Consider the following 27,010-nt stretch of genomic DNA (forward strand, 5'->3'; position numbering starts at 1 on the left):
TTATATTGATGTGGAGACGCCAGTGTTGGACTGGGGGGAGCATAGGAAGAAGTCTTACCACACCAGGTTAAAGCCCAACAGGTTTGTTTCGAATCACTAGCTTTCGGAGCACTGCTCCTTCCTCAGGTGCATTCACCTGAATTGGTAGTGCATTCACCTGAGGAAGGAGCAGCGCTCCGAAAGCTAGTGATTCGAAACAAACCTGTTGGACTTTAACCTGGTGTTGTAAGACTTCTTACTGCACATTTCTATTGTAACCTGCATGACCTCAGGATAGCCCAATGTGCTGAATAACCAATGATGTGTAGCCACTGCTGCAGTGCAGGAAGTACGGCAGCTCCAACAAACCGCAATGTGATAATGGCCGGATGTTGGTGGAGGGATGATTAATGTCCGAGACATTGGGGTGAGTGGTGGAATGGTGACACGGGGTTGTTTACATCTCCCTAAAGGGGTAGATGGGCCTCACTTAAACATCTAATCCAAAATTCACCTTCAGCAGTGCAGCACTGTCTCCGGTCGAGGAGATTTTGATCAGGTTCCGCCCCTCAGTATAACCAGTCTCCCTTCATATCTGAAACGTTCCAGCTCAGGCATCTGGTGAATCTCCTCTGCCCCCTTTCTACTGCAATTGCTTCCTTCCTTTTTTATAAAATAATTTTAATTAAAAGTTTTCATAAAATATCAATAACAAAATGAGAAAGAAAAAGAACCCAACAGGGTTAAGTACAAAACACAATCTAAAAAAGCAACCCCCCAAACCCCTCCCCCCCGTACCTAAATAATAAATTAACATTAACACCCCGACTTAAGACAACAGGTGTATACACCCCCTCAGACCCTTCCAGTGTAAATAACATAAACAAAAATAAAGTAAACCCACCCCCACCCCACCCCCCGAGCTGCTGCTGCCATTGACCAATGTCTATCGTTCTGCCAGAAAGTCTAAGAACCCTTGTACCGACCCTCTCAAGGCGAATTTCACCCTCTCCAATTTAATGAACCCTGCCATATCGCTGATCCAGGATTCCACGCTTGGGGGCCTCGCATCTTTCCACTGAAGGAGAATCCTTCGCCGGGCTACCAGGGACACAAAGGCCAGAATTCCGGCCTCTTTCGCCTCCTGCACTCCCGGCTCCTCTGCCACCCCAAATATTGCGAGCCCCCAGCCCGATTTGACCCTGGATCCTACCACCCTCGACACCGTCCTTGCTACGCCCTTCCACAATTCCTCCAGCGCTGGGCATGCCCAGAACATATGGGTGTGATTTGCTGGGCTCCCTGAGCACCTAACACACCTGTCCTCACCCCCAAAGAACCTGCTCAAACTTGTCCCAGTCATTTATCTTTCATCATCCTGACAGAACGCTGCAATAACAAAGTCTGTTGGGAAACTGAAACTGCCAGGTGAACGGTAATTGAAAGTTAGCGTCCCAAAACAATCCAGCTCTTGTTGCCATTGGCTGGCCCAATTGGGTCAGAGGCGGGGCCAGAGAAAGGGGATCCCCCAGATAAATAAATATATTGTGTGAGAGAGAGAGAGAGAAAGACTGTCAAACCAATTGGATCTGTAGCAGCAGAAGAGGAAGCGATTTGTTTATCTGACTGGCTGCTAAATCTCTGCGGGGAAGTATTTCTCTCTCTGTGGGTTGCTGCTTGTTTGAAAGAGGAATCATAAAGAGGAGCCCAGCGCTGAGAGAGACACAGAGAGACAGACAGAGAGAGAGGAACATGTTGTGTTGGGGGGAGCTGGGCTCAGGAATCCAGCACAAACCCGGCTCACAGACAGGGGATGTTCTCACAGGGCAGAGAATTCAACATGTTTGCAGCCGGGACGGAGTCACTGTGTTTGTGTTGGGAAACGGAAAGGTTTATATCAGAGTCCGTGGACGGAAGCAGAAAACAGAGCCTGGTAAGAAACTCCGGTCTGCAATCGGAAAGGGAATGTTTGAAGATGAAATTATTATATATACCATTGACAGACATGTTGCATGTATTAATAATAATAATCTTTATTGTCACAAGTAGGCTTACATTAACAATGCAATGAAGTTACTGTGAAAATCCCCTAGTCGTCACACTCCAGCGCCTGTTCTGGTACACAGAGGGAGAATTCAGAATGCCCAATTCACCTAACAGCACGTCTTACGGGACTTGTGGGAGGAAACCGGAGCGCCCGGAGAAAACCCACGCAGACACGGGGAGAACGTGACAGTGACCCAAGCCGGGAATCGAACTTGGGACTCTAGAGCTGTGAAGCAACAGTGCTACCCACTGTGCTACCGTGCCACCCATAATTTAGACATATGGCAAAGTAAATGAAGTGTTCAGAGTTTGGAACAACCTATATATTTGATAGATTATCTTGGATTATCAATATAAGTTTCTTAGAATCATAGAACCCATACAGTGCAGAAGGAGGCCATTCGGCCAATCGAGTCTGCACTGACTTTCTGAAAGAGCACCGGCCCCCACACTAAGGAGCAATTTATCACGGCCAATCCACCTAACCTGCACATCTTTGGACTGTGGGAGGAAACCGGAGCACCCGGAGGAAACCCACGCAGACGCGGGGAGAATGTGCGAACCCCACACAGATAGTCAGCTGAGGTCGGAATTGAACCCGGGTACAAGGCGCTGTGAAGCAGCAGTGCTAACCACTGTGAGACTCCTGCTAAAATCTGGTAATTTTAAATAATTTTGTTAAATCTTTTGAACAGATTTTCACCAGGAATTGTATTTAATATTTAATTGAATGTTGTGTCTTTCTGCACCCCGCATTGCGTTCATCTTAAATGCGGCTATGCTTTGGGTTAGATTGTGGGTGATGATTATCATACAGGAGTGTTTTGTCTTCCTACACTCACCCCTTCCCGTCCTAACCATTTCCCTTCTCTTGATTCTGTTCACTTTCAGTTTTGTTTCTCTCAGTTACAGTCACAGCTGCGTCAACAGCTGATTGAGTTCAGGCTGACAACGTCAAGTATGAGCAACAGAACAGACAAATATTGGCACAGTGGTTAGCACTGCTGCCTCATAGCGCCAGTATCCCAGGTTCGATTCCCAGCTTGGGTCACTGTCTGTGCAGAGTTTGTGCATTCTCCCCGTGTCTGCGGGGTTTCCTCCGGGTGCTCCGGTTTCCTCCCACAAGTCCCGAAAGATGTGCTTGTTGGGTGTATTGGACATTCACGTGTACCTGAACAGGTGCCAGAGTGTGGCAACTAGGGGCTTTTCACAGCAACTTAATTGCAGTGTTAATGTAAGCCTACTTGTGACACTAATAAAGAGTATTATTTTGCAAGGAATGATTATATTAGGACCGACGTATGAGGAGAGATTGAGTCGGTTAAGATTATATTAGCTGGATTTCAGAAGAATGAAGGGGGGGATCTCATAGGAACCTACAGGAATCTAACAGGATAGACAGGCTAGGTACACGAAGGATGTTCCCGATGGTGGGTGTGTCCAGAACCAGAGGTCACAGTCTGAGGATACGGGGTAGACCATTTAGGACAGAGATGAGAAGAAATTTCTTCACCAGAGAGTGGTCAGCCTGTGGGATTCGTTACCTTTTAGAAAGCAGTTGAGGCCAAAACATTGTGTGTTTTCAAGAAGCAGTTAGATATAGCACTTGGGACATAGGGGATCAAAGGATATGGGGGAAAGTCAGAATTAGGCTCTTGAGTTGGATGATCATAATGAATGGCAGAACAGACTTGAAAGGCCGAATATCCTCCTCCTGCTCCTAGTTTCTATGTTTCTATCAACAAGATCTATGTATCTTTGTGTCACAATGTACAATTTTCATGATGGGGGGGATGATTTAAACCCTACGGGTGAGTGGGCAGTTATCATTGTCCAGGCTAATTACTCACCCAGAAGAAGACTAGTTGGCATTTTAACCTAGATCATTGAGATGACTCAGTGAATGGGCAAAATTGTGGCAGGTCGAATTCAATGTAAACAAGTGTGAGGTTATTCATTTTGGACCAAAATAAGATAGAGCAGAGTACTTTCTAAATGGAAAGAGGTTAGAATCATTTACAGTGCAGAAGGAGGCCACCCGGCCCATCAAGTCTGAAACGGCTCTTGGAAAGAGCACCCAACTTCAGCCCATGCCTCCACCATATCCCCGTAACCCAGTAACCCAGCCTAACCTTTTGGACACTATGGGGCAACTTATTATGGCCAATCCACCTAAGCTGCACATCTTTGGACAGCAGGAGGGATCTGGAGCACCCAGAGGAAACCCATGCACGGGAAGAACGGTACGGTGGATGTCCAAAGAGGCTTGGGGGATTCAGGTGCATAGATCCTTAAAATGCCAGGAGCAAGTGCAAAAAATAATCAGCAAGGCTAGCTTTTATATCTAGAGGACTGGGAATATAAAGTCACAAGGGTAATGCTGCAGCTATAGAAAACTCTGGTTAGATCCCATTTGGAGTCACTTTGAGCAGTTCTGGGCACCACACCTTGGGAAGGATATTTCGGCCTCGGAGGGAATGCAATGTAGGTTTACAGAAATGATACCTGGACTGCAGGGGTTGAGTTACAAAAAGAGATTACACAAATTAGGCCTGTTTTTGCTAACATTTACAAGGCTATGGGGCGATCTGATCGAAGTATTTAAGATATTAACAGAGAAAGACAGGATAGATAAAGATAAACTATTTCCATTGGTTGGAGATTCTAAAACTAGGGGGCACGGTCTAAAAAATAGGGCCAGACCGTACAGGAGAGATGTTAGGAAGAACTTTTTCACTCAAAAGGTGGTAGATGTTTGGAACTCTCTCCCACACACAGCAGTTGAAGCTAGAACAGTTGCTAATTTTAAATCGGAGATAGATGCATTTTTGTTAAGAAAATATAGTAAGGGATATGGGTCATATTGGGTCTGGATGGAATCAATAAAATTTCCCAGGGCTCATCCCTGGATCAGCTGCTAACTTTCTTGCTTTAGGTATACAGGGCCTCATGGTCCTGAGGCATTCTGAGGAACAAGTGTGATTATCAAACAGGGGATGAATTTTAAATGGGAATTGTTCCTTTTCCTAACATCCTTGCATCAATGAATGCAAAGTCAACAAATGATTTTGGTGAGAAATCTGTGGGCAGAGGATGGAGTTGAAAAGTTCAAACTAGGGTTTACCACTGTGTAAACTACAGTTAAAGGTCAATAGCATTCTCAAGTGGTTTCACTGAGTGTATTGACAGGAAGAGGAGTGGACCAACCACCTCCTGTAACCTGTTCCACCATTCAGTTAGATCACCGCTGGTCTGTACATCAGTTAAATTTACTCCACTATCCCCCAATACCCTTACCGAATAAAATTCATCAATCTCAGTCCTGGAAATTTTAATTGACTCAACATCCACAACCTATTGGGTCTTTAGCTCCAGATCTCATTACTCTTGTTTAAAAAGTTCTTCCTTATTTCACTTCTAAATGGCTTAGCTCTTTTTTTTAACTTTCTGCTCCATTCTTCTCGATTCCCCCGCCAGAGGAAATAGTTTCCCTGTGTTTCTTCTATCGAATTATTTTATCACTTTAAACATCTCAATTCAATTACTCCTCCGCTGGCTGAACTCAAGGGATCACAGGCCAGATTTATGCAACCTGTCCTCATGGGCGCACGGTAGCATAGTGGTTAGCACCTTTGCTTCACAGTGCCAGGGTCCCAGGTTCAATTCCCGGCTTGTTCACTGTCTGTGCGGAGTCTGTACGTTCTCCCCGTGTGTGCGTGGGTTTCCTCCGGGTGCTCTGGTTTCCTCCCACAAGTCCCAAAAGACGTGCTGTTAGGTAATTTGGACATTCTGAATTCTCCCTCTGTGTACCCAAACAGGCGCCGGAGTGTGGCGACTAGGGACTTTTTATAGTAACTTCATTGCAGTGTTAATGTAAGCCTACTTGTGACAATAAAGATTATTATTATAACCTAACCCTTTACACCTTTGTATACTTCCCATAAAGTGACCAACTGCGCCATTTGCAAGTATATTGACAGTGGTAAAACACAATAACCACTTTGCATTTAACTTTTCTGTTTATTGTTTGCATATTTTTAAAATATAGACTGCTGGAATGAGGGTGTCATTTATTGCTCATGGTTAGTTCCCCTTGGTGGATCATCACGTCATGTCTTGATGTGACTGAGCAGCTTTCTGGGCCATTTCAGAGCCAACCACATTGGTGTGAGCTGGCAACCCCATGTGACGACTCACATTAGATGGCAGGGTTTCTTCCCTAAAGCACATTAGTGAATCAGGTAAAGCATTTTGGTGGGTCTAACATAGAGGGGAAATATACGGTAAATGGTAAAACTCTTAGGAATATAGAAAGTCAGAGAGATCTGGGCGTGCAGGACCACAGATCTTTGAAGGTGGCAACACAAGTGGACAAGGTAGACAAGAAAGCATACAGAATGCTTGCCTTCATGGACTGGGGTATCGAGTATAAAAACTGGCAAGTCATGCTACAGTTGTATAGAACCTTAGTAAGGCTGCACTGGGGATATTGCGCACAATTCTGGTCGCCACACGACCAGAAGGTTTTGGAGGCTTTGGAGAGGGCGCAGAGGAGGTTTACCAGGATGTTGCCTGTTCTGGAGGGTGTTAGCTATGTGGAGAGGCTGAATAGACTTGGACTGTTTTCATTAGAAAGACGGAAGTTAAGGGGTGACCTGATAGAGGTCTACAAGATTATGAGTGGATGGGCAGGCACTCTTTTCCAAGGTGGAGGGGTCAGTCACCAGGGGGCATAGGTTTAAGGTCCGTAGGGCAAAGTTTAGAGGCGACGTGCGAGGCAGGTATTTTATGCAGAGGGTGGTGAGTGCCTGGAACGCGTTGCCAGGGGAGGTTGTGGAAGCAGATACATTAACGGCGTTCAAAAGGTATCTTAACAAACACATGTGTAGTATGGGTATAGAGGGATACGGCACAATGAAGTGCTGAGGGTTTTGACAAAGGTTGGTATCATGACCGGTACAGGCTTGGAGGGCCGAAGGGCCTGTTCCTGTGCTGTATTGTTCTTTGTTCTCTTTGTTCTAGATAGGTGGATTTTGACAATCAGACAGCGTCATGGTAACTGATTTTTAACTGCAATCAAATTCTCAAAGGGTTATGGTGGGATTTCAGCTCCCGTTCTCTGAATTATTAGTCCAGTAACATAACCATTGTGCCTTTAAATATTAATATTTAAGGTTTTCATTATTTGCCTGTAGGACTGTTTCCTCACTTCAAGCAGCAGATAATCCACTTTGCAGCGAGTGGGACCTCCCACATTCTGTTCCTTTCTCAAGCAGGAACGGTTTATCAGAGTGAAGTTAAATCGAAGGACACTGCAGCTGCCACAAAAGAATTCTCCATAATGAAACCACAGTAAGAGTTACTTGGGTTATGTTTTTATTTAGTTCTGTGCCAATGTGTTGTAAATTGACTTGCTGTCTAAATGTTAGAAGATGGCAAAGTAATGACAGAATTTAGCACTCAGGTGCAATAGGTGCAAGAATAATATTGTCAAAATGTTAGTGTCTCATTCAAAAGGCAGTGCCGCACTCTGTCAACACTGTGGGGGCGACAGGGTCTGCCCTTCTCGGATGATGTCCACAGTGGGTTGCTGCTTTCTGCTACAGAACTTCATGTGACTGAACAGGTTGGTTCTCAACTCACAAACCTTTGAACAGTGGGATCTGAAGTGCAGCATTTACTCCCTTTTCTTTCCTGCTCTGCCTCATCATGGGCAACACGATAGCACAGTGGTTAGCACAGTTACTTCACACTCCGGGGTCCCAGGTTCGATTCCCGGCTTTGGTCACTGTCTGTGGAAAGTCTGCACCTTCTCCCCGTGTCTGCGTGGGTTTCCTCCGGGTGCTCCGGTTTCCTCCCACAGTCCAAAGATGTGCAGGTTAGATGCATTGGCCATGCTAAATTGCCCTTAGTGTCCAAAAAGGTTGGGTGGGGTTACTAGGTTACGGGGATAGGGTGGAGGTGTGGGCATAAGTGGGGTGCTTTTTCCAAAATGGCCGGTGCAGACTCAATGCGCCGAATGGCCTCCTTCTGCAGTGTAAATTCTGTGAAATGAAGACATTGCGACTCAAAACGTGATGGAAATTGATGGATAAGTTATTACCATTTGGGACAATTGGTAGAAAGCACCTCCTAGCCATTAAACTAAATGCTGTCATGCTCCAAGGGGAACTTCAGCGTCTCTTTGAAGCGTTTTCTTAACCACTCTGGAATGTTGGCTGTTTTAGACATCCTTTGCCCATACTGTGACATTGACCAGTCCGCCGAAGTTGATTGTGCAGGTGCTTTGCCCCGAATCCTTAATGTGCAGGCTTCACAACTAGCATTTGTTCTACGATCCTTCCATTGAATCCAAAGGATGTGGTGGATGTATTGCTGGAATTTCTCTGGAACTCGATCCAGGTCTCACAGCAGTACAGGACAGCAGTGACAACAACTGCTCCGTACACTAGGCGTGGGATTCTCCTATCCCCCGCCGGGACGGAGAATCGCTGGGGGGCGGCGTGAATCCCGCCCCGCCGCCCCGAAGCCGCCTGCCGAATTCACCGGCGCCGGGGTTTTGGCGGGGGCGGGAATCGCACTGGTCGGCAGGCGCTGGCAGCGGCACCTCCAGCGATTCTCCGACCCGCGATGGGCCGAGCGGTCGCCCGTTTACGGTTGGTCCTGTCGGCGCAAATCAAACCAGGTCCGTACCGGCGGAACCTGGCACTGCGGGCGGCCTGCGGAGTCCTTGGGGGGGGGGGGACAGGGGGATCTGGCCCCGGGAGGGTCTGTGCCGTGGGGGCACTCTTTCCCTCCGCGCCGACCGCTGTAACGGTCCGCCATGGCCAGCGCGGACACGAAACCCCCTGCGCATGTGCTGGGATCACGCCAGCATATGCTGGCGCTCCCACGCATGCACCAACGCGCGCCGGCACAGACAGCAGAAACTCTATCAGTGTGCAGTTACATTTTAAAGTCCATTAATGAAATTGGTGTGCCCACATCAGGGGCGAAATTCTCCTACCCGCCCCGCCACATTTCTGCTCCGACCGGCCGGCGGGAGTCTCCGTAACACCGGCCGGTCAATGGGGTTTCCCATTGTGGGGCAGCCCCACGCCGTCGGGAAACCCCCGGGCGCCGGCAAAACGGAGACTCCCGCCGGCGGAGAATGACGCCCCAGATGTTAGTTGCTGAACGAACAAAATCCCAGATGGAAACTGGCTTATGGACCTTTTTTTTGTGCTCTGGCAATGAGAAGAAAGTATTATGTTCTCAGCAGCAAGCTATCCAGTAACACTTTGGGGATTTAAAAAACGAAAAGACTTATTAACAAGAAGATAAGAAAACTTAAGTAACACAAGATTACAGTTACACAGTTAAAATTAGTCTTATAAAACATTCCCTCAAAAGACTCTCTATCTGGTCAAACCCATAAGTAAAGACCTTCTAGGCAACAATCCCTTTTAGATGTTTAACTATAAAGAACATCAGTAATATTACCCAAAGCAACGCTATTGTAGCATTAATAAAGTATATCACGCAACTTCACTTCCACTCTGCTGCGAAAATCCAAGGAACCTTCAGAAACAAGACTTTTCACAGCCTAAGACTTTTCTGGGTTGACTGGATGGCTGATTCAAACTTCACCTTCTCCCAACCCGGAGCTGTTTCTGTGAGATTTTCCTCAAACAGCCAACTCCCAAGTTCTCCATAATAACTCTAAAATATCTTTCTCCCACCCCTTTCACCTCAGGTTCCATTGTTCTCATACCAATTTCAAATTCAATCCTTCAATATATGAAATCTTTCATTTCTATTTTGTCTCTGCTTTTGCGCCAATAAAATGTAAAAAGCCCTCTTATCTTTATTCATGGATCTCCTGTAAGATGCAAAATGTTCCGTGTCACGTCACCTCTGACCTCCCCATGAAGAGTTCAAATGAAGTCTTAAATTACCTATAAATGTAAATGTTAGATCCAACCTATTTACTTGTACCTCAAACCCACCATAATATCTCATTACAAATGCACAAACCTCACACCTCTACCCTTTCATGTCTTAAACCTCCCAGACAAGCTGTCTCTAGTAACCTTTCCCCAGCTTAGTTAAATCACTTAGCCAAATGCAGACACACAGAATAATACGATATTCCCCAAAAGTATTTTAAAAAATCACGAGCTGGATTTTCTGCCCCGCCGCGCCACTTTTCGGCCTCGACCCGCCGGCGGGATTCTCCGTTACGCTGGCTGGTTAGTGGGGTTTCCCATTGTGGGGCAGCCCCACGCCATCGGGGAAACCCCCTGGCGCAGGCAATACAGAGAATCCCGCCGGCGGAGAATCCCGCCCCACATCTATTCCTGTCTCCGCACCGGCCTCCCCGAACAGGTGCCGGAATGTGGCGACTAGGGGCTTTCCACAGTAACTTCATTGAAGCCTACTTGTGTCAATAAGTGATTAGTATTATTATATTATTATTATTCTCCTAACATGCTCTAACGTTCACTAAAAAATGCTTTTACAAACCTTACATGAAATGAAACCTTTGAAATATATTCCAAATTAGAAATGATGTATCATTATGTTTATGATTTATTTATGTTTAGGGTACTTAAGAGTTTGAGTGAAAAAAACATAATTCAAGTGGCCTGTGGAAACAATCACTCATTGGCATTGTCCAAAGGTAAAAATTAAACGAAAACATATTTTCTGTACTTCAATCAAAAGTAGATTAAAATAAAGAAGCTGATAATTAAGAAGATCTGAAATAGCCCAGTTGTTAATCAGGTCTGAGTTCAGCACCATATGTACCATGACTGTTATATTCATGATTAATATGGGGTGTTTGTTTGTAAAGGTGGCTGGCACTGAGACCCGGGTTCAATTCCGGCTTTGGGTGACTGTGCGGAGTCTGCACATTCTCCCCGTGTCTGCGTGCGTTTCTTCCGGGTGCTCCGGCTTCCTCCCACAGTTCAAAGATGTGCATGTTTAGGTGGATTGGCCGTGATAAATTTCCTTGTGGTGTCCGAGGATGTGCAGGTTGGATGGGGTTGTGGGGATAGGGCGGGGCAGTGGGTTAGGGAGGATGCGCTTTCAGAGTGTCGGTGCGGACTCGATGGGCCGAAGTGGCCTCCTTTCGCACTGCAGGGATTCTATGAAGTCAAATGTGCATAAGCTGCATCAAAGGTCAAACCTATTAGGGTGTCTCACATAAAAAGAAACACCATTCTTCTATTAACCTTAACCTAATTTATTTCATTGAGACACTGAGAAGGAACGGTAACAAATTCTAATAATGTGGATGCTGGAGATCTGAAATCAAAACAGAAATTTCTGTAAAAACCTCAGTAGGTCTGGCGGAATCTGTGAAGAGAGAAACAGAGTTCAAGTCTCAAGTTCAATATGACTCCTCTTTGGAACCCCTTCTCCCGTTCAGACCTGAAGAGAACAGGAGCCTATTGTCAGGTTTTGGCAGTGCACCTTACCCCCTGCCACCAACCCCGAGCCTCCCCCCCCCCCATCCGCTCTTCCCAACTAGGTGATTATTTTAATAATAATCTTTATTATTGTCACAAGTAGGCTTACATTAACACTGCAATGAAGTTACTGTGAAAAGCCCCTAGTCGCCGCATTCCGGCGCCTGTTCGGGTACACAGAGGGAGAATTCAGAATGTCCAATTCACCTAACAGCACATCTTTCGGGACTAGAGGGAGGAAACCGGAGCGCCCGGAGGAAACCCACGCAGACACGGGGAGAACGTGCAGACTCCGCACAGACAGTGACCCAAGCCGGGAATCGAACCTGGGTCCCTGGCACTGTGAAGCAACAGTGCTAGCCACTGTGCTACCATGCCACCCACTATTTTACCTAGACTGAGCTAGGTAATAAGCTGTATAAACTGTTGCTGAGTTGATGCTTTTGGCATCGAATATTGTCGATTCAAATCCCAATCCTGGAATTGTTCACCAAAAAAATGAAGGCTGTCACTCCAGCGCAGTATAAAAGCATGTGCTGCCTTTTCGATGAGACATTAAACCAAGGACCTGACAGCTCTTTTAGGTGGGGATAATAGATCCCTGTGCCACATGAAAGGACTGATATTATTCCACTTTCAAAATTATTTACAGGAATAAAATCAGGAACATTGTCCGTCAGTCCCTTGTCTTCAGCCGTTGGGCAAGTTCTAACTCAAATCCTACACACATGATTCTTAAGCCTTGTCCTTGGGGAGGTTGTTTCGAATCACTAGCTTTCGGAGCGCAGCTCCTTCCTCACCGGAGGAACGAGCAGTGCTCTGAAAGCTAGTGATTCGAAACAACCCTGTTGGACTTTAACCTGGTGTTGTAAGATTCCTTACTGTGCTCACCCCAGTCCAACGCCGGCATCGCAACATCTTGGGGAGATTGGCTGAGGTGGTTGCCCATTGCTTTTCTCATTAATTTTAAACTTCAGAACATCTTCCCCCTAGTGGGCAGCTACAAAGGGTAAAAAGCCCCATTTACTCTTTACTACTCATTACTATCAGACACGAGTACCCCCACTAGTAATACCCCCACTGCGCCACTATCCAGAACTATATGGGTAGCTTGCCCATATTTAGAGACCATAATCTAATCTCCACTCACTGGGGCTGTTGGGTCTGGGGTTCAATCCCTTCACCTTCTGATTCAAAGCTGAGCACAACAGTTCTGAGTGGAGCAATGTATAATGAGGTATATGGACCAGAGGAAAAATTGTTTGTTGGTCGTCATAACTAACTAACTGTGTAATAACCTGAACATTATTAACATTCAGTACTTTATAGAATTGGCCTAAAGTAGAAACCGGTTTCTCAGTTTTCTTTAAGGAGTTAAACATAATTTCAAACTAAGAATATACTTATCGGAACCTAAAAGGTAATTTTTCTCTCATTTGTCTTGTGTTGAAAGATGGCCAACTCTTCGCCTGGGGACAGAACACTTATGGCCAACTTGGTATCGATACAAAAGGTGCCTCCCAGCCCATCCCTCGGTGTGTGACATCTCTCACTGGGATGCCTGTGGCTCAGATCACTGCAGGAGGAGGACACAGCTTCGCCCTGTCTCTCTCAGGGGCAGTGTTCGGTTGGGGAAGAAACGATCGCGGGCAGCTGGGGCTCAAGGACACCGAAGGTAAGAACTAAGCAAACACTACTGTCCCCTCTGTTCCTTTCTGTTGCCTTAATTTTCTAAGCTCTGCATGTGCCTAAAACCAGAGAACTCTTTAACAAAAGGGCCAGATTTTACCGTCATTGGCAAAATGATGGTGCTCACCGAAGATATCTTCCTTGACTCAGTGATCACTGTGGCATGGCTAACACTTTTCCTGACGTTAATTTGATTCTGGCGCTAACAATAACGGATCTTTTGTATCCAGTAACAATTGGTGAACAATCAATCATTGGGACGTAGACATTGGATTAAGGAAGAAGCTAAACTGTAATTTATTTAAAAAACTATATCTTAATTTTTAAAAACCGATGGAAGAATGAATGCACTGAATGAAGAAATTTGACATTCCACAAATACAAAATTAGGGTCAGAGATATTGTACATCAGCAATATTGGCTCACTATTCTGTTAAAAATCCTGTTGAGCCTATTTCAACAAGACTTAATTTTTTCAAGAGTTTTTACAATTAAACTAATAGAATAAAAACTAGGCGGTCCTATCAAATATAGCGATTTGTAATTGATTTCCCTCAGCAAGGGTGCCAATAGCGCACCCGGTGGAGGAATGGGGAATCACAGATTTCAGAGGTCTTCTAGGCATGAGCAGCCCCTGTCAGTTTCACAGGGCGGGATTCTCTCAGCAGAGCAGAGAATCGGCACCGCGGTCGGCACGGCGCTGGCTGGGGGCCGTTCTATGGTACCCCCCTGGCGATTCTCCGCCCGGGATGGGCAGAGCGGCCGTACCGAAAAACCCGAGTCCCGCCGGCGCCATTCTAACCTGATCTGACCTGGCGGGACCTCGGCATGGAAGGGTCCGGGGGCGACCTATGGGGGGAGAGGGGGGGGTCTGACCCCGGATGGGGGGGGGCCTCCGCTGTGGCCTGGCCCGCGATCGGGGCCCACCGATCGGCGGGCCGGCCTCTTGGGCTGGGGGCCTCCTTTGTTTCGCTCCGGCCCCTGTAGCCCTACGCCATGTTGCGTCGGGGCCGGCGTGGAGAAGGGCGACACTGCGCACGCGCGGAAGTCGCGCCGGTCCCATGCGTGGACCAGCAGCGCCCACCTGACACCGGGATCAGCAGCTGGAGCGGTGTGAGCCGCTCCAGTGCCGTGCTGGTCCCCTGTCGGGGCCAGAATTGCTGATCCTGAGGCCATGTTGACGCTGTCGCATTTCACGATGGCGTTTACGACGATGTCAACACTTAGCCTCAGGATCAGAGAATCCCACCCACAATGCTTCATGCTGACATTTTGCGGCCATTGTTATCATAAAATCTGGATCAATATGCTATTGAATGAATATTGAGGCAGAAAGGAGCATTGAGGCAGTTAAATTAGTTAAACAGTAATGAGGCAGAAATGTCTTCCTATCTGGGGCGACATTCTCCGACCCCCCGCCGGGTCGGAGAATCGCCGGGGGCTGGCGTGAATCCCGCCCCCGCCGGTTGCCGAAGTCTCTGGCACCGGAGATTCGGCGGGGGCGGGAATCGTGCCAATAAATTGCCTGTCCCGCCGGCGTAAATTAAACCACCTACCTTACCGGTGGGACAAGGCGGCGCGGGTGGGCTCCGGGGTCCTGGGGGGGGGGGGTCGCGGGGCGATCTGACCCCGGGGGGTGCCCCCACGGTGGCCTGGCCTGCGATCGGGGCCCACCGATCCGCGGGCGGGCCTGTGCCGTGGGGGCACTCTTTCATTTCCGCCTCCGCCACAGTCTCCACCATGGCGGAGGCGGAAGAGACTCCCCCCACTGCGCAAGCATGGGAAACTGTCAGCGGCCGCTGACGCTCCCGCGCATGCGCCGCCCTGAGATGTCATTTCCGCGCCAGCTGGCGGGGCAACAAAGGCCGTTTCCGCCAGCTGGCGGGGCGGAAATTCCTCCGGCGTCGGCCTAGTCCCTCAATGTTGGGGCTCGGCCCCCAAAGATGCGGAGCATTCCGCACCTTTGGGGCGGCACGATGCCCGTCGGATTGGCGCCGTTTTGGGCGCCAGTCGGCGGACATCCCGCCGTTTCGGGAGAATTTCGCCCCTGATTCTGAAACTCAATAGGTGCTTTTGATCTAAGTGGGAGAATACAAGGGGAAACCTCTTAGTTTTGTGTTATGCCATTGTACAACAATGCACAACGTGATACCATCATTTAAAAAGGGTGCAAGGGATAGATCAGAAAACCATAGGCCGGTCAGTCTGACTTCAATGGTGGGCACATTATTGGAAACAATTCCGAGAAACTGGACAAACTGTCACTTTGAAGAGCTCGGATTGATCAGGGATAGTCAGCATAGTTTTGTTCGGGAAGACCGTGTCTTACTAACATAATAGAATTTTTGGGGAAGCAACAAGGAGGATTGCTGAGGGTAGTGCAGTGGACGTTGTCTACATTGATTTCAGTAAGGCATTTGACAAGGTTCCACATGGCAGACTGGTCAGAAAAGTGAGATCTCATTGGATATAGGGGAAGGTTGGATCCAGAATTGTCCCCAGTGGTAGGAGGCAAAGGGTCGTTTGCCTCAGAAGGGGCCAATCACCAGGGGGAATAGATTTAAGGTGATCGGTCGAAGGATTAGAGGGGACGTGAGGAGAAACGTTTTCACCCAGAGGGAGGTGTCTGGAATTCACTGCCTAAGATGGTGGTTGAGGCTGAAACGCTCAAAGGTACCGGATCTAAAGTGCTGTAACCTGCAAAGCCAAGATCCAGGTGCTGGAAAGTGCCGGCTGCGGCAATGGTGTTCCGTGCCCGTCCCCCCTGACCTCACAGCCCACCTCCTGGCCACCCCCTGCTACTCCCCCCGGCACTGGCAGAAGACCCCCCCCCGTCCAACGGCACAACTGTCAGCGAACTCTGGCGATGTTGGACACTTCCTGTAACCCCTCTCTCTCCCTCAGCAGCCAAGACGCCGGTTTCACGATTTTTAAAAGCACAAGTGATCCGCGCCATGGGAACCGGCACATCGGAGGCGGAAAATCACGGAGGCCCCGGAGAATACTGGGCCGGGTTCGCTAATGATATGCGAACGGTGTTTACTGTCCATGCGTTTCGGCACGCCGCGATTTTGGCGTCGGAACCTGTTCCCCACCCAATCACGTTTTGCGATATCCGCGTCAGCAAACGGAGAATCCCGCCCATGGTGTTCCATGAGGAATTGGAAACCAGCCACCATTGGGCAATGATTAACATTTCAGAGCCGTCCAGCTCTGTGCTGCATTAATTTGTGCTGTGTCACTAGGGGGAGCACTTCCTGCATACGTGCAGATACAGTGTCAGTCACTGTGATGTTCCTGACAGCAACAACCCAGGCAGTTTCCTGCATTAAAGCCGTGAAGATCGTACAAAGGTGGAGAAGACCACAACAATCTTATGGTTCCTCACAACCCCTTTCCACTTCCACTCAACCACCTCTCTCTCTCTCTCTCCCCCCCTACCCCCCTACCCCCCCCCCCCCCCCCCCCCCCGTGGCACCCCACTGCTTCCTCGCTACCCCCTGCTCCCTCCCACTTCTCCAGTGGCCCCTTGCATCCCACCAGGGTCCTTCCCCATTCACTCCCCTGCTTACCCCGAGGCCCGCCACTACTCCCGCAGCTGGTTCCTCACATCCCCACCTCCCTCCTCCTTCCCCCGTTGCCTGTCGCTACTCTCCTTGTCTCTGGCTCACATCTGGAATGGCTGGTGGGGAGTGGAAAGGGGGTATGTGGGGAGGACAAGCAAAGAAAATGACAAGGCGCCACAGGAGAGGCCTGTGTTTGGGGAGGAGTGGCGGGGGGGGGGGGGGTGTGGGGGGGGAGAGAGGGGGAAAGGAGTGATGAACAGAGTGAGCAGGAAGAAAGCCAGCAGTGAGGAGGATGCAACTGGAACAGCCAGCGGGTGGGAGTTGAGACTTCAGGACGCACAATGATGACATAAGTGCTTGGAGAAACTATGCGTGTGCCAGTGGCTGGCATCTTCTCATCTCAATTTCCCATTCAGTGGCGGGAGGAGTTACCGTTCATTACTCCGGCCAATTTCATTCTGAGTGTCATCTTCGGCTTCGCGCATTCCTCCAACCAAGTCCACTTATTCCAACTCATTTAATAGTATTTATTTGGAACCTTGGTGGTTAATCCAGTCGGGATTCTCGCCGAAAGACCTCAGAACAGGAACCAGGAGGAGGAATGTGAATTCATTGCTCTTTCAATCTTTCGCACAGATAGACATAAGCCCAACCTCGTGAAGCTGCTGAAGTGTAAGAAGACCATCCACATCTCTTGTGGGGAAGAGCACACTGCTGTTCTGACAAAGGTTTGTTCAGGAAGAATTTGCAATAAAAATCTCAATTAATCGTTCCTTATTCAGGTGGGGGGGGGGGGGGGGGGGGCGGGGGGGGGGGCGGACGGACGCACGCACCATCTCATGTCGTAAATGTCAATCGAGACTCTGTAACGATGGTTGCAGCCTATCTAGGACATAGTCCAATGATAAAAATAGTGGGTTGACGATGGGAACCACCTCAGCTCTTCTTCCTTCATAAGTGGGTCAAGAATCACATGGATCAGTCTCGAGTTATGCTCAGCCCCAGAGAAGAATGTAATGGACGGACCATACTTTATTTATTACACATGGGTTAGCACAAAGGAATACAATCTGTTGTCATGGGGCAAATATATACAATATTTGATTTATGACTACAGACACTGAGGTATATTTTCTGACCTGACTGCACTGTTCTCCATAGAAATACTTAATGGACTCACTCGAGTGGGTGGAATTTTCCAGAAGAAAGGCAAAGTGTCAGGTTCTGACTGAGAGCTGGCTTGTTTCCCTCCGAGAACACAGCCATGTTTCCTCATCAGATCTTCTGACACACCTTCAAAAACAAATGGGGGAGGGGGAGCATGGTTTGCTCCGGAAAGCCCGGCTCCACAGAAAGGACGTCCTGATCTCAGAGTTGTTAAAGTCCTCCCCCACGGATATCCGGATAAACTCCAGCACCCCCCATGGCCATCTGAACGTCCCCCCACCCCACGGATATCTGGATCCCACACCCACAGGTGTCCAGATGCCCCTCCATGGACATCGGGATGCCTGGGAGACAAGAGGGACACCCCTAACCTTCGCATGCAGAGGGGCAACCCAGCCCCCTCCCCCCACCACTCAAAGATCGGGGTGAGGTCACCCTCCCACACAATGCAAGCATCAGGGTGACCTGACCCGTACTGCTAACGGCATTGGGGCAACCCCCCCCCTCACATTCTCTGTGCCCCCCCCCGTTTACAATCTCCGACCCCTCCCCCCCCCAGCCCCATCCTCACCTCCCCCCCCACCCCAATGCAGGCACAAGTCCCCCATCAACCATTTGGACTCCACCACACAAAACAGGGGAACCCCCCCCCCCCCCCCCAAAACGACTCTCCAGTGGGCACTGCCATCCTGGCATAGTCGAGGCGGCACTGGGTGCCACAGACTGCCCAGCCATGTCCCTCACCGCCCGGGAGCTACACTCACCTCATGTCTCTGGAGTGGTCATCACGACTGTTTTCATTTCTGAAAACCGCTAGAGATTCCCGCCGGTGGGAATGAAGCATTCAACGGGGCCAGGAACAACAGCATAAAGCGTTTTAAAGATACTTAAATTAATTAAAATTCATGGAAATCAGGGCGTGAATCTGATCACGTCACTGGCGGGGAGTAGGGAAGATCTCAAACCGAGATCTCACAGACACAAATTCCATGATGGCCCTGTCGCGAGGTTTAGCGGCCATACCGGGATTTGCACTCATGGAATACAGGCCCACTAAACCTCACTCTGGGTCTCTCAGAGAGACAGGAATGAAAGATAGAATCAGTTAAAGTAACAATTTTCCATCACTACATTCTGGCACCGGTAAAGTGTGTACTATTTAAAAAAAAAAACATTTTATTACCCCCCCCCCCCCCCCCGCCAGATCTCTGACTCTGCCGACATTTTTATTTTCTCCAAGAAAGTCGACGGACGGCTGCCACCTCCGGGTGAACTTGACCATTGACCCTCTTAGGGCGAACTTTATTTTCTCGAGACTGAGAAACCCAGCCTCGTCACTAACCCAGGTCTCTACACTTGGGGGCTTCGAGTCCCTCCACATTAACAGAATCCGTCTCCGGGCTCCCAGGGAGGCAAAGGCCAAAACGTCAGCCTCTCTCGCTCCCTGGACTCCCGGTTCTTCCGACACTCCAAAGATCACCACCTCCGGACTCGGCACCACCCGTGTTTTAAGTACCGTGGACATCGCCTTAGCGAAACCCTGCCAAAACCCTCTGAGCTTCGGGCATGCCCAAAACATGTGGATATGATTTGCTGGACCACCCGCGCACCTCGCACACCTGTCCTCTACCCAAAAAAACTTGCTCATCCGGGCCACCGTCATGTGTGCCCGGTGGACTACCTTAAATTGTATCAGGCTAAGCCTGGCACATGATGAGGATTGGTTAACCCTGCTTAAGGCATCCGCCCACAAACCCGCCTCTATCTCTCCTCCTAGCTCATCTTCCCACTTGCCCTTTAGTTCCTCTATCTGAGTTTCCTCCGACTCCATAAGTTCTTTGTAGATATCTGATACCTTCTCCTCTCCCACGATGGTCTGGAGACTACCCTGTCCTGTATCCCCATGGTGGCAGGAGCGGGAAGGTCGGATCCTGCCTTCTCAGAAAATCCCGTACCTGCAGATATCTAAACCCATTCCCTGCTGGCAGTTCAAATTTCTCCTCCAAATCCTTCAAGCTAGGGAAGCTGCCATCTATAAATAGATCTCCCATTCTCTCAATTCCTACTCTCTGCCATCTCCGAAACCCTCCATCCAGTCTTCCCATCGGGGCCCAGACTGGTGCTCCCTCCGCTCTCCTTTATTTCCTCCACTGTCCACAGACTCTCAGAGCCGCCACTACCACCGGGCTTGTGGAGTACCGGGCCGGCAAGAATGGCAGAGGTGCCGTTATCAGTGCCCCCAAACTTGTGTTCCTACTGTTGTGTTATGCTACTTCGGATAACACAGGCTGCTACTTGATGCAGTCTTAACTAAAAGATGCCCCAGACTCTGAAATGAGTTCAAAGTGTTTATTGAACTAATAACACAGTTCTCAAATGAGTTTGACTCTCTGCTAATCTAACTGCAGTAACTCAGTCTAACTGTACCAGCTTGCTCTAAGCCACGTGTGATGCAGCTGATTCAACCCTGATTCCATTCAACCCTGTCGAACTCTCTAGATGTCTGTCTGTGGAAAGAGGCAGGGTGTGAGTGCCTCGTCCCTTTTATAGTGTTTATGTCATGCCCCCTTGTGGTGATGCCCCCTCTGAGTGTCCTGGCTGCCCATTGGTTGTGTCCTATTCTGAGTGTTCATTGGTTGCATGTTTGCATATCATGACACCTACATGATGCAGCCTCTACTTACTCCCACACCGCCCCCCCCCCCCCCCCCTGCCCACGTCCTAATCATGACTGTATTAGCCACCCAGTAGTAGTTCCAAAAGTTCGGCAGCACCAATCCACACCCCCCCCCCCCCCCCCCGACTACGCTCCAACAACACTTTCTTCACTCGCGGGGTTTTACCCGCCCACACAAAAAGCATGTACTAGTGAACGATAATTACAGGACCTGACTCCATTGACACTTCAGTACCAAAGACAGTTCTTGTGATCAGGTGTAACATGCCCTGAAGTCATTGTTTTCTCCTCCAGGATGGACTTGTTTTCACCTTTGGAGCTGGAAGTTACGGGCAACTTGGACACAACTCCACAAAGGATGAGATCAAACCTCGTCTCGTCGGCTACCTGTTTGGAAAGAGAGTTTCTCAGATAGCATGTGGGAGGTGAGCTGGTCAAACATCAACAAAACAAAATGCACCTACATCTCTTTCACCCTTCCTTAGGTGTGGGGACGGGGAGGAGGGTGTGGTTTGGAATGATGGTTGGAAGCCTGGGACAACAGAGGCCGGGACTTTCCTTGTGGGGCCCGGTGGAGCAATACTAGTCAGACAGGCCCATGAAGGTAACTTATCTTCATGTGTCTCACAAGGTTCCACTCCTTCCTAACAGCTTTACCAGGTTGACATACCACTTGAAAGGAGTTAACATTCCACCGGAATCGCATGGAATCTTAGTTTCCATTTATGGTTGAGGCTCCTGACAGCATCTGGAGAGAAACGGATCTTCCACCAGAACCAAAGGCATTAAAATCAAGAATGCCGTGAACAGAGTGGGAAATAGAGATGTTCCGTTTAAATAATCCTTTTCTGACTGACCAGCACAAGTAAATATTCACACTTTGTATCTTGAAGTGTTAATCAGAGACAAATACCAAAATATTAAGAGATAAGAGCTGATCAGCGGCACAAAACTGGGCAAAGGCTTGTTAAGTTATGAACATATTGTCATGTGAGAGTACCTTCAAGAAATGGATGTTTGAGCAATGTACCTTTAAGAAATGGAGCTGATCATATTACGGAAGTGATGTCAGTGGGTGGGGGAGCTGAGCTCACTTCTGCTTTTTTGAGTTTCAGTTTGAGAAGGCAGCTGGGAGTGCCTGTGTGTTTTGCTTCGAGCTGCAGGAAGAAACACAGAGCTGGTCTGTTGATGTTTGCAATCCAAAGACTACAAATATATTGAATGTAACCTAATGTGTTCTTATTTTTGAAGGTTTGAAGTTTTTTGGATGTTTAAAGGAACAGTTTGAAGGATTATTTAGTGTTGTAGTCTTTTGGGGTTATCTTTGAAGTAATGGGTGTTAAGATATTCAATGTTTGTTTTTAAAAGGTTAACTTGAGTTCATAGAATAAACATTGTTTTGTTTGAAAAACCATTTGTCCATTTCTGCTGTATCGCACCTGGAGAGCACGCCGTGTGCTTCCCACACCACAATCTATTAAAAGTTGTGGGTCGGTTGAACTCCATGAAACACTTTGGGGTTCTGTAAACCCGGACCCATAACAATATATGTATTTTGAACAGCTATCACACACTTGTCTTCGTTGCATCGTCTGGTGAGATTTACTCTTTTGGTCGTGGAGAGAATGGGCAGCTGGGAAACCAAGAGACCAGTGATCAGTTAGTGCCTCTTCCTGTCAACATCACGGACATATCTGACAAAAATGGAACGGAAAATGGTAAGCGATGTAAACTTCTGTATTTTAATGACCTCATTGTATGGAAAAGATCTGACCATGACTGGAATCTAGGGCGAAATTCTCCGTTATCGGCGGAAACTCCGCCGATCGGCGCAAAAAACGGCGCAAATCCCACTTGCGTCACGTCATAAAAATGGGCCGATAGTCTGCGGCCCGAAATGGGCTAGCAGCGACGTAACGGGATCCGCGCTTGCGCAGTGGTTCACGCCGTGCAGCGTCATACGCGCTGCACGGCGTGACGGCTCATAAGGCCGCGCAGCTCCCCCCCACCCGACCGGAACAGCCGACCGCAACACCCGACTTGATGGCTGGCCGTCGCTCAGCCCCGAGGTTCGAGTCACGCGATGTGGAGGCGCTCCTGGATGCGGTGGAGCAGAGGAGGGACGCCCTGTATCCCGGGCACGGCCGCAGAGTTGCCCCACGCCACAGCCGGCGTCTGTGGAGGGAGGTGGCAGAGGCCGTCACCGCTGTGGCCCTAACACCACGGACAGGCACCCAGTGCCACAAGAAGGTGAACGACCTCGTCAGAGCAGGCAGGGTGAGCGTCCCCCATATCCTCCATATCCCCCATATCCCCCATATCCCCCCTCCCCATATCCCCCCTCCCCCATATCCCCCCTCCCCCATATCCCCCATATCCCCCATATCCCCCCCTCCCCCATATCCCCCCCTCCCCCATATCCCCCATATCCCCCCTCCCCCATATCCCCCATATTCCCCCTCCCCCATATCCCCCATATCCCCCCTCCCCCATATCCCCCCTCCCCCATATCCCCCCTCCCCCATATCCCCCCCTCCCCCATATCCCCCATATCCCCCATATCCCCCCCTCCCCCATATCCCCCCTCCCCCATATCCCCCCTCCCCCATATCCCCCCTCCCCCATATCCCCCCTCCCCCATATCCCCCATATCCCCCCTCCCCCATATCCCCCCTCCCCCATATAATCCCCATATCCCCCCTCCACCATATCCCCCATATTCCCCCCTCCCCATATCCCCCATATCCCCAAGTGAATCCAGCCCTAACCTTAACCTCTGCAATGCACGCGCAACCGATGGCGTGCATTCATATACCTGCCTAACACTGTTGCCTTTTACCCCTGCCACCACCCCCCCCCCCCAGGAGAAGCGCGCACACAACAATAGGGAGCATGTGAGAACTGGAGGAGGGCCCGCTGATGAGAGGCCACTGACCGTACACGAGGAAAGGGCCCTGGAACTGGCTGGCGGACCTGAGGACCGGGAGGTTGCTGATGCAGAGGTCGGGGCCCCACGAGCAAGTGAGCCACCAACAGCCCGTCCCCATATCACCCCTCCCCTATATCCCCCTCTCCCGTATCACCTGATCACTGCCTGATGTCTAACCATGCATGCTTCATTGTGTATCGCAGGACCAAACGTCCAGGCACCCATCCCCGCAGATGCAGACCACCCGCAGGATGCCCCTCGGAGACCACGGGAGACGGAGAGACCCGCACCCTCCAGCATGCGACGCCCGCAGGATGCCCCTCGGAGACCACGGGAGACGGAGAGACCCGCACCCTCCAGCATGCGACGCCCGCAGGATGCCCCTCCGAGACCACGGGAGACGGAGAGACCCGGACCCTCCAGCATGCGACGCCCGCAGGATGCCCCTCGGAGACCACAGGAGACGGAGAGACCCGCACCCTCCAGCATGCGACGCCCGCAGGATGCCCCTCGGAGACCACGGGAGACGGAGAGACCCGAACCCTCCAGCATGCGACGCCCGCAGGATGCCCCTCGGAGACCACGGGAGACGGAGAGACCCGGACCCTCCAGCATGCGACGCCCGCAGGATGCCCCTCGGAGACCACGGGAGACGGAGAGACCTGGAGCAACAGGGAGACGACACCCCCGTCACGTGCGGGAGCGACCACCCAGCGATGAGGGGGGCAGCCACAGGCCCCCGTCACATCCGAGCCAGGACACCACTACCCAGGACACCACTATCCAGGACACCCCTACCCGGGACACCACTACCCAGGACACCCCTACCCGGGACAGCACTACCCGGGACAGCACTACCCGGGACAGCACTACCCAGGACACCCCTACCCGGGAAGACGAAAGACCGGACAGTGACTCAGAGTGGATGGGTGGAGACGAACCCCCACCCCAAAGTGCCATGGACTCAGAGTGGGACGAAGAGCACGACACAACGCCACTGCTGTCACCAACACCCTCCACCATCGCAGAAACACTCACCACGGTTGGGCACTTTAGTGATGAGGCGTCTGGTACACTCACTGGTGCGCACAACACAGCCGTCCCGGTACAGCAGGTGGAGGTAGGAGCAGCAGAGGGACCGGGCGGTCAGAGGGCAGCCCAGGCCAAGCGAACATCTGCCGCCCAGATGGATCCCGGGTTCCTGCAGTTACCACACCCACACATAGATCCGATGCAACCACCGACACGGAGACGAGCGAATAGGGTGACGGGTGGCTTGCGGCGGCTGCGGTCGCAGGTGGAGGAGTCCACCCGCGTCCAGGAGCTGGGAGTGGTCCCGGTCATGCGTGCCACCCAGGCTGACACCGCACGGGTGGCGTCCGCGGTGGAGGCAATGGGTGCGACGGTGTCAGACATGGGGAACGGTTTGCGAGGCCTGGGGCCTTCCGTGCAGGCGGCGTCTGTGGCCCAGGAAATGGCTGCCCTCTCACAGGAGGCCATGAGCCAGTGCCAGCGCCAGATGGCAGAGGCGCTCAACGCCATAGCCCAGTCTCAGCAGGCCATGGCCCAGTCTCAGCAGGCCATAGCCCAGTCTCTGCAGGCCATGGCCCAGTCTCTGCAGGCCATGGCCCAGTCTCAGCAGGCCATCGCTGAGGGCATCGGCGCCAGTGGCCATGTGCGAGCTGGCGTCGCACTGTCGCAGACAGGGTTCGACAACCCCCTGGGCTCCATGGCTGCAAACCTGCAGACCCCTGTCGATACCAGCACGGGCCTCCAGGACTGGCAGCGCCAGATGTCGGGGGCGCGTCGGATGGCCAGTCCGTTCGCATCCCCCACCCATGTAGAGGCCTGGGGGCCATCGGGCACCCCGAGGGAGGAGGAGGTGGTGTGGTCCGTCCCGGCTCCCTCCGTAGGGGAGGTCCCGGTACACCGCGACACCTCGGACTCCCCCCCTTCCGTCCCAGGTGCATCGGGTGGGCAACGGGCAGGACAGGCTGGCAGCTCGCCATCCCAGTCGCCCGGGCCGCAGCCTGGCCCATCTAGGCCAGGACGCCCCAGGAAACGGCCGCCAAAGGGATCCAGTGTCAGAGGGCAGGAATCACAGGAGTCCACCTCCAGTTCTGCTGTACCGTCTGGGGAACCACGTAGACGTAGTCAAAGGGCCCGTAAGGCCAAACAATTAGACACTGAGTAAGTTGGCACGGGTGCAGGGCACAGATGAGTTTTAGGCGCTAGGGCACGTGCATGAACTCCTTTGGTTATTAAAGTCAATGTTACACCTACCGAAGCTGCCTTTGTGCTCTGTCCAAAGTGTGCGGGGGTGTCATGTACGTTGAGCGCAAGTGTGTGTGTGAGGGGTGGTCTTACCTCAGCCCCAGGTGAGTCTGCCCCCTTCCCCCTGGGCCGCCATCAACATCCCCCGGGCAGAGGACGGGACCGTGCGCTGCAGTGTCACAGCCGCATGCAGGGATGGTCCGGGTGGATGGTGGTACTGTGGCCATGGGTCAGACATAGTCCAACGATGTAGAGCCAGGAGCTCATCGGAGGCGGGTTGTCATCATTCTCCATGGCCTGCGATAGACACGCGTCCACCCGCAACTGGGTGAGCCCGGCCCGTTGTGCCGCCGGTGGATCGGCAATTGGGAGTGGGGGGGTGGTGTGCATGCGGGTGGGGTGTGTGGGGTTGGGGAGGGGGGTGATGGTGCTGGTTGGATGGATGTGTGGGGGGTGTGGGTCGTCGGCTGTTGTCATGGTGTGCGGTCTGTGGCCATACTACCCGATTCCCACGCCCATCTAGTCAGTGAAGCGGGCGTCTATCAGTCTGTCCCGTGCCCGCTGGGCCAGCCGGTAACGGTGGACAGCCACCCGTCTGTGTCTACCCCGTCTGCCCTGACCATTGCCCCCATCCCCCTCATCTGGGGAGGACTGGGCCTCTTCCTGCTGCTCCTCCACTCCGCCCTCCTCTGCTTGCGGCACATCGCCCCTCTGCTGGGCTATGTTGTGCAGGACGCAGCACACCACAATGATGCGGCCGACCCTATCTGACCGATACTGGAGGGCGCCCCCAGAGAGGTCCAGGCACCTGAAACGCATCTTCAGCACGCCAAAGCACCTCTCGATCACTCCCCTTGTCGCTACATGGGCATCATTGTAGCGGTTCTCCGCCTCATTGCGTGGCCTCCGTATAGGCGTCATCAGCCACGATCGCAATGGGTAGCCCCTGTCGCCCAGCAACCAGCCCCTCAGCCGGGGATGGCGTCCCTCGTACATGCCGGGGATGGATGACCGCGACAACACGAATGAGTCGTGTACACTGCCTGGGTAACGGGCGCAGACGTGCAGGATCATCATGCGGTGGTCGCAGACCACCTGTACGTTCATCGAATAGGTCCCCTTCCTATTAGTGAACACGGCCCTGTTATCTGCAGGTGGCCGCACGGCGACGTGCATCCCATCGATCGCGCCCTGGACCATGGGGAACCCGGCAATGGCAGAGAAGCCC

At 51.1% G+C, this 27,010-nt stretch overlaps 1 protein-coding gene across 1 annotated transcript in view; it reads left to right on the forward strand.

Annotated features, from left to right (window-relative positions):
• Positions 1-1,651: 1,651 nt before the first annotated feature.
• The window catches only part of LOC140408320 (probable E3 ubiquitin-protein ligase HERC4), an 80,363-nt gene continuing 55,004 nt past the window's right edge, over positions 1,652-27,010 (forward strand). The window contains exons 1-7 of the mRNA XM_072495354.1: positions 1,652-1,912; positions 7,221-7,377; positions 10,611-10,687; positions 12,934-13,155; positions 17,372-17,463; positions 20,874-21,004; positions 22,143-22,297. Of these exons, the coding sequence (XP_072351455.1) occupies positions 1,732-1,912; positions 7,221-7,377; positions 10,611-10,687; positions 12,934-13,155; positions 17,372-17,463; positions 20,874-21,004; positions 22,143-22,297 (1,015 nt within the window). The 5' untranslated portion in view covers positions 1,652-1,731. The remainder of the gene's footprint in view (positions 1,913-7,220; positions 7,378-10,610; positions 10,688-12,933; positions 13,156-17,371; positions 17,464-20,873; positions 21,005-22,142; positions 22,298-27,010) is intronic.

This window comes from Scyliorhinus torazame, chromosome 3, assembly GCF_047496885.1.
Source record: "Scyliorhinus torazame isolate Kashiwa2021f chromosome 3, sScyTor2.1, whole genome shotgun sequence".
Lineage (NCBI taxonomy): Eukaryota > Metazoa > Chordata > Chondrichthyes > Carcharhiniformes > Scyliorhinidae > Scyliorhinus > Scyliorhinus torazame.